At 39.2% G+C, this 14,781-nt stretch overlaps 1 protein-coding gene across 3 annotated transcripts in view; it reads right to left on the bottom strand.

The window, feature by feature from the left end:
* The window catches only part of PHLPP1 (PH domain and leucine rich repeat protein phosphatase 1), a 209,048-nt gene that overhangs the window by 46,167 nt on the left and 148,100 nt on the right, over positions 1 to 14,781 (bottom strand). For all 3 annotated transcript variants that reach the window (XM_059706273.1, XM_059706272.1, XM_059706271.1), the window contains 2 exons: positions 4,238 to 4,384; positions 3,392 to 3,622 (listed from right to left, as the gene is read on the bottom strand). In XM_059706273.1, the coding sequence (XP_059562256.1) occupies positions 3,392 to 3,622; positions 4,238 to 4,384 (378 nt within the window). The remainder of the gene's footprint in view (positions 1 to 3,391; positions 3,623 to 4,237; positions 4,385 to 14,781) is intronic.

The raw sequence follows: 14,781 nt of genomic DNA, 5'->3' as shown, positions 1-14,781 counted from the left end.
AACATTCCCACTGTTTGGTTTAAACTGCCAAGTCTTACCAGGATTCAAATATCAAAAGTTTTCAGGCTTACACAATAATACAACTATTTACAATAAACTTCTAAAGAGTCAAAATATGGTTAAAATTTCCTTCCAACAATCCCCTCAATTAACACAGTCATTTTATCTATTTCATAAATTCTCATTGAACATTACTTTGCAAACAGTGAAAGACTATGGTGATAATGATGACGATGACTTAAGGCTTTATGCTCATAAGAAATAAATAAAACAAGGTGTCTTTCAACAGCTTCTGAAATTTAGTAAGGAAAAATCATATATGCTTTCATATATAAAGTATAAGGACTACAAGTAAGTAGTAAGTGCCATAGATGATGTATAAAATTCACAGAATTGTCAAAAAAAGATGCATGGAAGAGGAAACATCGCATCTGAATCCCAAAGGTAGGCAGAATTGAAAAAATGTAAATGGGAGAAGAAAACGGTCCCAAGGAAGCAGCAGGATGGCTTCTGGACTGAAGAGAAGAGCATGGGGAGAACATCATACATGAATAGCGCAGAGTATGTGAGGCAAGTGAGAATATGGCTATGAAAGTGGACTAGTCAATTAATACTTATCAATTAACACTGATCTGCTAAGAGCTAACTCTGGTGGATCAAGAACCAATAAGAGCAGTGCTTCCCAGTTACTATGGTGAAAGATCTATTTTCTAAACTTCTGATGTCATAGAGTCTATGACATAGACTGATATGTAGTCACTGTGTACACGACCAGCATGCAATTCACACCACAAGCAGCTCACCATGCGAGTTCACCAACATGGAAACTAGTCTGTTCCCTGTACAATGAAATGAATATACTTTTAAGAGCTTACTTGGATATTGTGGCAATGCTGAATCACTGTATGTTTCTAAAATGTTGTCTCAATTTCTATACATACCTTGCTATGGAAAAGTAGCAAATAGTTGGATTGCCAGCACAGGTCAGAGGATCACACTTTGAGCAGCTCTGAGCTAGAACTTCCTCCGCAAGGGATTCACAGACTAGTAGGTAGAAACTAGATATAAGAGCTTGAATACTTTAAACTGGAGAATTGAAGGCTCTGAGCAAGACTGTGCTTGCTCAGCTAGGAAACAACAATAGCAATGAGAAGGAAAGGGAAAGGACTAGGGAGAAACTAGAATGAAAGAACTGATAGAACCTCGTGGTAAACTAAAAACAGAGTCAAAGCTCGGTCTGAGTAACCCATGAAGCGGTATTGCTATGAACAACAGGAATCCAGGGGAACGAAGTGGTTGAATAAAGAAAAGAAACTGAACTCTGTTTCACATGTATTTGGTTAAGTGTATCAGTAGGGGAAACCAAGGTGAAATTATCCAGTTGGCAGCTAAAGTGGAATTAGTTCCAAAAAGAAAAATAAGAGTTAGAGAAAGACAGGAATAATTAACAAGGAGATGAAAGGTGAATGACAAAGCCATGAGACTACAGGCAGAGAAGTAAGTTATCAAGGAGAGAGGCGTGGATAACATCCACACTTTGAACATAGAAGAAAAGATGGAGGAATTATTAATGATGCCATAGAAGAAATACCAAACTCAAAGAACAGCAATACAAGAAAAAGAATAAGATTAAAAGAAACGTGATCACTTTTAATCTGATGTAACACTTCCATCTGAAGGAATAAAAAATGAATCAATAAAATTAGCCCTTTGCTTACAGAAACTAAGTGAAACTCCTCCTAAATCATTCCACTAGCTTCAATTTAAAATATTAAGGCAGACTTATAAGCAAATTAGACCAGATTTTCCCCTCCTCAGATCAGTGGCCTTAGCGGGAAGCAGTTATCTACTCACGTTCATTCAACCTTGACAGAATGACCAAAGTCTTTTCTAAATATGAAGGTTTTTAAATCCAAGTGACTCAGAGGCAAGTAATGTTAACAATTTAGAAAGAAAGTTAAGACAAAGTGTTCAGTTCCCTCACTTGTCACATTCTCAAAGTCAATAAATTAGCCCATTTGCATTTCCTGAATTAAGAAATCTAGGTCTGCAAAACTGCTATCACTTTCCCAGGTGTGACAGGTTTGATTACTCCTTTAGTCAGCAATAAGTTGTGGGACAGGAATGAATGGGTTTCCTAGGCCAGACCACATGAATGCAGAAGAAAGAAGAATAAAAGATGATGTTACTTTATACTGACGCAACTCGACAGGTCTGAGTGAGGGCCTGGATCATCAATAGAAAGGAAAGTAGGTAGCAAGGCCAGGAAAGAACCACCTTTGACAAATGGAGAGGTATAAAGATGTCAAGAATGACATCTGAGCAGGTTCTGTGAGTAGAAAAGCATCCTCAGTGAGGTGATAATAATAATACAATCACATTTGCTGGGAGAGTGAGGTTTATACCTCAATTCCTTCCAGAACTCTATGAATTGGGTTCTATTAACTGTAATTTAGAAATGCTAACAGTTGCACAGAGACACCAAATATCTCACCCAAGATTGAACATGGGGAATATATGGTCATCAACCATTAGCTAGTGGGAGAGTTAGTTTGGTTGGAAAAGTGTCAAACTGGTCAAGTTAGTATGCAAGTCTAAGCCCCATATGTTGTTTCTGCAGTAATTCAATCCCACGACAGGCTCTTGTTTTTCCTTAAAATGGAGAGACTTAGAATAGCTTCCTCCTGGACTGGCTCTTTCTACATGAGAAGCGGAACTGAACCTTACGCACTGAGGGATGACTACTGAGCATTTCTGATGTAGCAAAGATTGTACTAGTGGTTTCCGGTTGAGTTTAGTGTGATTGGGATTCAAACTGCAGGTTCCCTGCTCTTGCAAGGGGTGAGAGTGGAGGTTCTAGCCAAACAAGAAATTGTGAGTTCTACATTTTTGTAAAGACCAGTAAACTAGGCAGAACCACCTGGCTGGAAAGATGGAAGAAAAACAAATTAAGAAAGGAGATATGCTCAATGATGTTAACTGTTTCAAGCCACAGAGAAGAAGGACTAAGAGAGTAAAATATCCATTTTGCTATTAGTGATATAGTTTTATTTCCCCATAAATAACTCTCCCTGGTTCAATGCCCCCTATCTATTCATGCCCTTATATATTCATGCAAATTAAAACTGGGTTCAAACCTACAAAACAAAGCAAGACCTTCAAAGCATCTGATCATTCCATTAATGAGAACATTTTAAAAGCAAGTATCAGGTATGAACAAGTCCTACCATTAATCATTATTCTTCCTTCTGGACAGAAATAGAAAAACGGGCTCTAATTATAACTATCCAGCCTGCAACCCTTGGCAGGAAAATGTTACCAAAGGGGTTATCACCTACCCCCCAAATATAAATCGGCCACTCAAATGGGGTCTTTTCTTAAAAATAGTTACCTTAGGTCCACATGTTTAATGTGTGGCATTTTTCGTAAGGCCTGCAGCCTAAGGGTCTCCATACAGTTTCCAGACATACAGAGTTTATCCACAGCAGTCAGTTTCTCCAATACCTCAGGAATGTCAGTGAATTCGTTGAAAGAAAGACCGAGATAACTAAGCTGATGCATGTTCTCCAACTCAGCAGGAAGGCTCTGCAGAAAGTTTCCATCCAACAAAAATGTCTGTAAGCTATTAAAGAAAACATAAGAATTATAAAGAGAATATGTAAATTTTACATCTTTATTATCAACATACAAGTCCCATATTTCTAGATCATATTACTAGGAAAAGAAAATGCACTTTCTTTGCAAAATATATGAAGGGAGGGCCTGAGGCAATAATACATCAGAGAAAAAAGATCAGATAAACATCTTAAACATTTATTGAAAACAAAAATTATGGTTAATTTCCCTATCCTGGATAGGCATAAATGGGAACAACGTGACTAATTGCAGTGTGAGGGCCATAGCTGAAATCAGCCCAAATACCCATCTTTCATTGTTACTTTAAAAAATAACTTCTAAGTCTTAGAATTCAGCAGAACCTAGAAAATGAGCAAGTAACCCCTCCTCCCATGTTTAGACACACTCATCTATAGGGATCTTCCTTTCTAAACAGAGATATTTTAATTTTTTACAAGGTACTAACAAGTATAAAAGCTAACAAATGAACTCCACATAAGAACCTAATTGGAGTCAAGACTTATATGACCAACAGAAGTTAACTAATATCATGTGCTATGGTCCTAATGTAGCCCCCTAAGGGGTTCGGAAGGACACTCCACAGGGGGTCTCAAGTACGTACTTGTGCATGACTCCCACGGCTGCTGGGACTGCTCGAAGGGCATTGCAGGACACATTCAGCTCCGTCAGGGTTGGAATATTGCAGACTGCTAATGGGAAGTCCCCTAAGTGATTATTGGAAAGGTTGAGACTCTTCAACTTGGTGAACCTATAAAACAAAACAGAAGGAAATAAAAGACAAATGTCATAGATGCACAACTTCACATAATTTTAGCACAGCGTTAGAGATAATCCAGCCCAACTCTAATTCAACTGAGGAGGAAACAGAGTCCGCAGAGGTTAAGCAAGCAGCAGAGCTGGAATGCACAGCTTCAGACTCAAAGACCAGTGTTTTATCTGAAATATAAACATCACATTAAAAGAACAAACATCACTCTACAGTTGGAGAGGTGACTTCTGCTGGAGTAAAATATTTCTTAGCTTTCCTTTAGCCAGCTTAATTCATACACATGTGAATGATAACAGAGAGGGAGGATAAGAACGTATTTCTGAATTTCTGGGTTATCCCACACAAGTCAAACACTTTTCTGCTTCACTTCTCTCAAATCCAAACCTGAAATAATAAAAAGCTATACTCTCTAAGGCAAGTAAGTTTGTAGTCCCAAATTTAAGCACCAATTATCATTCCTCAATCTCAATGCGGTCATTGGTATTGCTAATCAGACACCCTTGGAAAGGTCTTGTCACTTTAATGACACTTGACTCACCTAGCCTCTTCCTAGCTCTCTCCAAAACCTTTCTCCAATGTTTTTCTTCTTTATCTCCTCTTCCCCACCCCACAATTTGGTATTCCTTACAGATCTCTTGTCATTTCTTTTCTCTCCCTATGCTGTCTCCCTTGGAAATCATTTCACTGTTGTGTGAACAACTCTCTCTAACCCAGCACTTGTCATCTCTTCTCTCCTGTGCTCCCAGTCCACAACCAAACTTACCATCCTCATCCCAGACCAGCACTTTCTCCTGTTCTATTTTTTTAAATATATTTTTATTGATTTTAGAGAGAAAAGGAGAGGGAGAGAGGGAGAGAGGGAGAGAGGGAGAGAGGGAGAGAGAGAGAGAGAGAGAGAGAGAGAGAGAGAGAGAGAGAGAGAGAGAGAGAAACATCAATGATGAGAACTATTGATCAGCTGCCTCCCGCATGCCCCTTACTGGGGATCAAGCCCGCAACCCAGACGTGTACCTTTGACCAGAATCGAACCTGGGACCCTTCAGTCTGCAGGCCGATGCTCTATCCACTGAGCCAAACCAGCTAGGGCTCTCCTGTTCTAGTTTTGTTAACAGCTCTTTCATTTTCTCAGTTGTCTAATAAATATTAAGTTTTACTTCTCTGTGCACTCCTATATTTGGCCCATTGCCAACTTACACACTTTTTCTATTTGAGATGAGAATCAGATGAGTTATTATAGTATGCTAATTATTTTTAAAGCTGTCCAAGCCTAAATACTAGAAGTAAACATATTATATGCCCAGAACAGATATACACATATCTTAAAAATAAATCTAATTCAATCCAGTAAGCATTTTTAAAAAACTGTCATGAGAACTATTTGCTATTGTTTCTTTTTAATTGATTTGGGGGGAGCGGGGGGGAATGGAGGGAGAAGAGAGAAACATCAATTTGTTGTTCCACGTATTTATTCAATCATTGGTTATCTCTTGTATGTGTCCTGACTGGGGATCAAATCTGCAACCTTCGTGTATAGGGATGATGCGCTAACAACTGAGATAACTGGCCAGGGACAACCTATTTGTTGAGTTCTATAATAAAAAGCGTTTAGCTTTGTTGTAAGTAGTTACATATAGTTTATTCTAAACAGAAAGCTAACAATGTGCCTATTTTACAGGTTGAAAGAGTTACCTTGATTTTTTTATAATAGCTGTTTTCTTGGAAGGCGGAGTATAGACCTAATAGTATTTTAAAGATGGAAAAACTCCTTAAGAATGACTGCTAAACCTGAATAATCATTTTAAAATTTGTTTTCTATTTTACAATTTGATTCATTGGGCCTTCCTAAAACAGGAATGCTTATCGTCAATTCTGATTGTCTATCATCTACACAACATAAGCTAGAATGACATGGTCTGCTATTCCTAGTGGAGGGATTCTCAAAGTAATGCTGGGAGAACCCAGAAAAGGTTCCTAAGACCTTCACAGGAGATTCCCAAGTCCAAAATCATTTTCATAACAATGCTAAGATGTCATCTGCCTTGTCACTCATTTTCATCTCAATGTCCTGCAGAGATTTCCAGATGGAACCTGCCTTTGTGAGAGCACACCTGATTGGACTGGAGATTTCCAGACAGAACCTGCCTTTATGCCTGCACACCTGATTGGATGCCTGCTAGATTTGGTCGAACATTACATTAACTCACCCCTCGTGCCTTGGCAGGGCCAGACCAAATGATTTCTCGGGCTGGATGCTCCCCACCTCTGATCTAGGTTAACACACCTTTGAAATACCCATTTTTCAGACCCCTCGGAAGCATAGCCACGAGAGCACACAATCATAACTATCTTGTAATCCAATCCCCGCCTTGCTTTCTCCTACCTTCACAACCTCCTCCTTAATTCCAAATGCATAAAAGAAACTGCAACTGTCCTTCTTCAAAAAGTATCTGAGATTTTTGCTTCCTGGAACTGTCATCAATTTGGCTCAAATAAACTCTTATAAAAATTCTCCACAGGTCTGAGGTTTCTCATGTCTACAGGTACAAAGACTTTTCAGAAAGTGAAGAATGGAAGAATCACAATTCCAGTAATTACTCCAGATGGGAAATGGAAGCAATTCGATGACTTTTGGAAAAGTATCTGTCAACAACCGGGGAGGGGGCGGGGCGGTATTCATCTATGCAAACAAATTTACTAGGATCAAACCACTCCTGAGAACAAAGGAAAACAATAGTGAGTTTTATAAGCTTAAATGGAAGAGAGAGAGAGAAAAAGCAAACTCTTAACAATTACCCTCCATTAGTTTTATGTATGTAACTTTTGTATTTTAAAATGGCCACCAGCTCTAAATATAAAGAAATGCAATTATTCTTTGCATCAATTCAAGGACAAAAGCACTATCAGACCTTACTGTGAAGAGAGCTGCCCACAGTCCCAGGAGTAAGAGACCCCATGGAACAAGAGTCTGGTACCCTTCCCTAGTTCTGCTCTGTCCAATAGGACGTGATGGGCATTAGGTGGCTGCTGAATAAAAAAGACCTAGTACAAAAAGAATGTAAACTCATTAATAATTTCTTAGAACTGATAATTTTGATATATTAAATTAAACCACATAGATTATTAAAATTAGTGTCACCTCTTTTTTCTTACTTTTTCGAATGTGGCTACCAGAAAATTTAAACTTACATGGTTCCCATAACATTTCCATTGAAGAAGTGTTCTCTCCATTCTAACAGTAAACAGGACCCTGGAATTCCCTACCCAAATGATACCAAATCTGTTTTCAGGGCTTGTGTGGGCCTCTTCCTTGGCCCCATCCTCCCATAATAGATCCTAGGACTGGACAGAGCTTGGAAGTGTGGGCTGTGTGGCCACCACACCCCTAGAAGGTGAAGGATGGAGCTAGAGAAAAGAAGAGATCTGGACCATTGGGCCAGCTCTCTCCACGATGCCAAAGCCAGTATAGAATCCCAAGGGATCTGAGGATTTTAGATTAGAATCAATGCCTGCAGATATGGGGGTTGGGAACAAGTCACCCGAAGATGTGCCTCTGTAGTGTACAGATTTGTTCTGCCCCTCCCTTAACTGCCTAGAAGAACTTGAATTAGAGGCCTTGCCCATATTAACAGAATATCAGAGGTAACATCTTTTGACCTGTCTGTAGAGCAGGACAAACTTCTATTTACTAACCATCTTGCAATGACCCTCAAGGTACCTTACCTCATCCCTAGCTCAGCATGTCACATATACCTATTTTCTCTTTGTTTCTGAACCTCTCGTGCACACAGGCTTCTCATACATATTTGTGTATCGAACTGGGTTGTTTCTCTTGCTAACCTGTCATGTTCTGTTTGAGTAGACCAGCTGTCAGAACCTTGAGGATAGAGGAAAGTTTCCTCCTCCTCCACACAAGTCATCATACATATAGTTGTCAAGGTCGGAGGAGAGATTGTATTTTATTTAACAGCTTGTTAGCTTGGTTATAACTTAAATATTTAGATATATGGTATGGGGCCTCCATTTATACTCTTTCCCTACACCTGTATATTTTAAGGGTTAATTCTGATATATAAGTATCTTAAATTTCTCTTACTCCTTCTCACCACACTCCCCACCCCCTCCTCATATTCCTCCCTGTGCAGCCCCTCCCCCAAACTCTCCCCAGAAAAGAACACAGTGTTCAGCATACTTGTTTAGCTAACAAAGCACTGATTGTTTCTGAGAGCTCAAGTTCTTGATCAGAACACATTAAAGCTCATCTGTTTTGGAAACTCTAGCCCTTAGCCTTCTTAGAGTCCCACTTTTTCTTAATAGATATAGAAAGCAGTCAGATTACAGGCCTCTGCCAATTCAAAAACCCCTCCAGAGAAAGATAAGAGGGATAGTCTACCTAGAATCTACTTCCCCTTTGTCTTAGAATGGGTGAAAGAGATACCAGTAGGCAAAATTAAGAGAGAAATACGAGATGAAAAATGGGGAGTGGATGTCTTTTCCTCCTTTTACCTTCCTTTAAAAAGAATGCAGAGAGGAGAGCAAGGTGACAACACACCTATGGAACAAGACTAGAAATCTCTATGTCTCCTAAAAATAAAGACTTATAGCTCTGTCATGCTAACAGGTGAGACAGATATGTTATCAAATTTGCACAGATCCAGATTCTAAAATAAAACTGGACGGCTTTAACAGAAATATATATTTGGTGAAATACTTTAAATAATTTTATATTAAACTAATATCACAGTTTTTAAACCTTAAAAATAAATCCTTACAATGAAATTACATTATAGTACCTCAGGCTACAAGTATTTCCTCATAGCTGTTTAATGTAGGTAAGCAGAACAGAATCAGAGCATCACAAAATTTAAGGTCAATACAAATTATTTTAATGATGATTGTAATAACTATAGTGGTCGGTTTAGCAATGACAATGGATGAGTCTTTCTGATGCTTTAGAAAGTAAAAGGACAAGAAACTGTGGCTTGTTTTTTAAAAACATCTGTTACACATGTATACTCACACAGCCAGTACCAAGGCTAAATAAAGAGAGGTACTTGAAATGGATAGATCTTCCTTATTCCTCAAGGTTATCAGAAGTGAGAATAAAAGGGGCTTTTGAAATCATTTTCTTTCATGTCCCAAGCTCATAAATTGAAAAAGCAGGCTCAGAGAAACCATGTGACTAGCACATTCAACTTGAATCTACTGCCTTTCATCATCAGTACTGCTTCTCATCGCACCTGCTCTTCTTTTATTACATCTTTATTAAAGAGTTGAATGTAAACAGGTATCAATTACTAATAATTCTAAGTCACAGGTCAAAGAAGGGCCTCGGAGTAGTGTCTGGAAAGCATGCTTTTCCCTCTCTTTCTCCCTAGTGGGTGGCCTTCCCAGCAACAACGGATATGTGGAACACTAAGTACACGAATATTCAAACCCATACAGGTACAGCCCAGGGCTCCCCAAACCACCCAACACCTGAAAAGACTGACTTCACTTTCCACAGCAAGCAATATGCTTCAAGGAAACAGACAGAACTCATGTGCATTTGTTCTATAATAGAGCTCAAAGTAGGGAAAAGAAATCAAGTTAACATTTACCCAGAGTCTAATAAAGAATAATCTTAGTTAATTCCTAAAATGAAGTTACAAGGTTCAGTATTTCAGTATTACATTAGCAAATGGTAATGGGCACTGTGTGTACTTTCAGAACTCAGGTCTGACTTAAAGCAAAGTTCCAAGGCGCGTGTGTTTTTTAATACCAAGTGTCACAGAAAAGTACAATTGACCAAACATACTTGATAATTTACACTGACAGAAAAGTCTAATTGTGTGTGTTCACATAGAAACAATGAAGTCCCTTTCAAACTAAGTATCCTAAGGGGAACATACAAAATGCATGATTATTTACAAAGGGTGGGCCTTGAGATGATAGAAGGTCAAAGTGGAGATAGGGAAAGATGGCAGAATAGAGCTGATAGAATCACTGCTTTGGAGGAGAAACCAAGATGGCGGCATAGGTTAACGCCGGGGATTGCTGCCTCGAACAACCACTTTGAAAAACAACTAAAAGACGGAATGGACATCATCCAGAACCACAGGAAGGCTGGCTGAGTGGAAATTCTACAACTAGGAGGAAAGAGAATATCATACCCAGACTCAGAGGAGGCGCAGTGCTGAAGTGAAATACTCAGGTGCGGAGTGCGCGCGAGCGGGCTGGCGGCGGAGGGCGCGGTTGTTGTTTTCAATCGGGAGGGAGTTTCAGACTCTGAGCTCCAGATCCCGGTGAGTCTCTAAGGACCCAGACTCAAATGGGATTAGCGGGACTGTCCGGCTTCGGTCGGAACTCGAAGGCAGCTTTCTCTCCGAGGTTTGCAGCGGATGCTGGGACTCTGTGAGGCAAAGCCCCTAGGGACAGAACTGAGAGCAGCCATAACTGCTCGCTCTGGCCCGCCCTGTAGATCCCCGGGGACCCGACCCGCCCAAGCCCTGCGCAGAGCCATTTGCCGGATAGCCTCAGGCAAACGCTAGATTAGCACTGCCCTAGAGATCCAGCACAGAAGCTCTCCCACTGCAGACACAGCGGACTCTCATAGCCAGTTAGCCTGGAGGTCAAATCACCCCCGGTATTGCTGACAACAATCAAAGCTTAACTACAACAAGACTGCGCACAAAGACCACTATGGGGTGCACCAAGAAAGCATAAAAAATGCGGAGACAAAGAAACAGGACAAAACTGTCAATGGAGGATATTGAGTTCAGAACCACACTTTTAAGGTCTCTTAAGAACTGTCTAGAAGCCGCCGATAAATGTAGTGAGATCCTCAAGAAATCTAATGAGACCCTCGATGTTATGATAAAGAACCAACTAGAAATTAAGATTACACGGACTAAAATAACGAATACTATACAGACTCCCAACAGCAGACCAGAGGAGCGCAAGAATCAAGTCAAAGATTTGAAATGCGAAGAAGCAAAAAACACCCAACCAGAAAAGCAAAATGAAAAAAGAATCTGAAAATACGAAGATAGTGTAAGGAGCCTCTGGGACAGCTTCAAGCGTACCAACATCAGAATTATAGGGGTGCCAGAAGATGAGAGAGAGCAAGATATTGAAAACCTATTTGAAGAAATAATGACAGAAAACTTCCCCTACCTGGTGAAAGAAATAGACTTACAAGTCCAGGAAGCGCAGAGAACCCAAAACAAAAGGAATCCAAAGAGGACCACACCAAGACACATCATAATTAAAATGCCAAGAGCAAAAGACAAAGAGAGAATCTTAAAAGCAGCAAGAGAAAGAAACTCAGTTACCTACAAGGGAGTACCCATACGACTGTCAGCTGATTTCTCAACAGAAACTATGCAGGCCAGAAGGGAATGGCAAGAAATATTCAAAGTGATGAATACCAAGAACCTACAAGCAAGATTACTTTATCCAGCAAAGCTATCATTCAGAATTGAAGGTCAGATAAAGAGCTTCACAGATAAGGAAAAGCTAAAGGAGTTCATCACCACCAAACCAGTATTATATGAAATGCTGAAAGGTATCCTTTAAGAAGAGGAAGAAGAAGAAAAAGGTAAAGATACAAATTATGAACAACAAACATGCATCTATCAACAAGTGAATCTAAGAATCAAGTGAATAAATAATCTGGTGATCATAATAGAATCTGGGACATAGAAAGGGAATGGACTGACTATTCTTGGGGGGGAAAGGGGTGTGGGAGATGCGGGAAGAGACTGGACAAAAATTGTGCACCTATGGATGAGGACAGTGGGTGGGGAGTGAGGGCGGAGGGTGGGGCGGGAACTGGGAGAAGGGGAGTTATGGGGGGAAAAAAGAGGAACAAATGTAATAATCTGAACAATAAAGATTTAATTTTTTTAAAAAAAAGAATCACTGCTTTGCCAAACTGACGACGTTTCTTTCATTTGCATTTCTTACTGTCTTCATATTATAAAACAAAGTTATAATAACAATGATACTGAATCTAGACACAAACTGTGCTAAACTGTCCAGGGGTTTGATTTACTGATATTTGTATCTCTTCCTGTCTTTCTCCAATTTTACAGCCATAACTAATTAACGGCAAAGCAGGAATAGCACACACCTTAAAACTGCCATTGAGGAAACAGAGCAATCATTAGTTTTGTCCCTTAACTTCTTTTCATCTAGACAGCAGTACACCATGTTAATGTATTTTATAGTCTTCACTTAGCTTTAAATGGATTTTTTTCTTCATCGCTAAATTTCCAGGTATAATATTCCAAACTACTGTCTTGAGGAAATTATTTAATGCTACAAAAGGAAAGAGTGCTTAACTTCTTACATTAAACCGAAAGGTTAAAATGCATCACATCGATGCATCTGATTTTCTTGCCTTTCTTTATCAGGAAGATATATAGGTGTTTAAAACAGATCAACCACAGCTCTATAAGCTTATTTCATTCTGGTTTCAAAAAAACTACTTAGACAATGGAGAGGAGCCATGTTTTCCAAGGCAGCAAAGAAAAGGCAATGGTTCTATGATATCAAACTTAAGAAAAATAAACAAATGCACAAAGACCACCTATTCTCACACACCTCCTCCTCCTTAGCTCCTTCAGGATCCTAGAAGTGCTTCATCTTTTCTCCTTTCTCAGCATTTATCCACTCATCTACCCACACTCAAAAATTTAAGTACAAAATTCTTACTCCATCTGAGCTAAAGGGAATGGCTATATATACCTGTATATATCTAGGGCACAAAGCCAAGTAAATAGCAAATTGAGTATTTGGAAACATAATACTAATTGGTTTTTAGATCCAGCTAAATCTTTAGTAGTTTTCCTTTCAGGAACTAAGGATATACTAGTAAAATTTGACAGTAAAATATGGTAGAAGTAGTTCTATTTTAAAACATATTTCCAATCTGCTTAAAATGAGTGTTACATATTACACTCATGAAGAGGAAACCATACTTGTTTTATTCAATGAGTCAGAGGGGGAAAAAATCAATATTATTTTCTGGAGTTATTATTCACTACAAGTGGGTCAATTTAAAAAAAGATCCCCTGGGTGATTACATTTCCATTTCATAGCAACAGTCCATGTTTTTGTCCCTGTGGGGGGACATGCTAATACACTTTGGAAATTATTAGGCTTCAGTATTAAGTAATGAAGGACCTGTTGGAGCTGTAAGCCTAGCTCTGGGCTTAGTCTACTGCTTCCCATTAATTATGAAAAGCAGGCTCCCTAATAATGGTTCGGAGTGGCGGCACCTTAGTAGAGTGTGGCCAGGCAGTCAGTGCTTTGTAATACTCACTATATTAACTTTTAAGAGAAAGATTGTATTTGATTACCGAAATATTCCATGCTCATTCTAACAGTCAAACTATAGGAGCATATAAAGAAAACATTAACAGTCTCTCCGGCTTCCTTCCAAACCCCAAGGTCCCGAGAGAACCAGTGACAAGAGTGAGGTGTACATCATTCCCAAGCTTTTCCTCCTGAGAAAATACAAACATGAATAAATAGGAGATAACATCCCTCCCTAATTTTTTTAGTGGGATTATGCCACACACCTTTCTTCCGGAACTTGTTTTCTCATCTAATACAAACAGTTCTTCTTTCTGAGTCAGGACATAAAAATCTAACTCACTCTGACAGCTGCAGGATACACAGAGCACCAATGTTCACAATGTATTTCATCCTTCCACAGACTGACATTAGGAGCTCTCCAGTTTTATGCTATTAGAAAGAACTCAGCATCTCTATATTTGTGCAGCAATGATTTCACTTTGTAATATTTATGGGTGCCCAATGCCTTATCCATAATTCTGAAATCCAACGAGCTCTGGAAATTCAGAGATTTTTCATTGATTCATGTGGTGGCAAAAGCTGACTGGGACTGATGCAAATACTCATTTTCCCTCTTTAGAAATATGAACATGTTTGCTTATGGAGTGCCATCCCAAACCCTTATGGAGGTGTTATATAAAACATGCAGTGTAGGCACCATAGTAATAGCTTCAATAATCTGTAAATCTCTGAATTCTGAAACACAAATGGCCTCCTGAGTTTTGGATAAGGGATTGTGAACCTACATTTCCAACAGTATAGCTGACTGGTCCAAGAGCATGTGCAATTTAAATTTTAATGTGTGCTTCAAGATTACCAAAAAGTTACAGAAATGTAGAAGAGTTTCTTTCCATGCTACTACCTTCACTAACATTTCATGTTAACATCCTTTCTAGCATTGCTCATGTGAAGGCCAAAAGCTGGCAGGTCTTGGTCATCTCAATTTATATTTCTCAGTGAAGTTCATCTTCTTTGAAACTCACCTTCATACACTTTGCCCATTTTTCTGCTGGGCTGCTTGTCTTGTATTTACCTGT

The sequence above is a fragment of the Myotis daubentonii genome, chromosome 8, assembly GCF_963259705.1.
Source record: "Myotis daubentonii chromosome 8, mMyoDau2.1, whole genome shotgun sequence".
Lineage (NCBI taxonomy): Eukaryota > Metazoa > Chordata > Mammalia > Chiroptera > Vespertilionidae > Myotis > Myotis daubentonii.
This window is presented reverse-complemented; position numbering and strand designations above follow the sequence as displayed.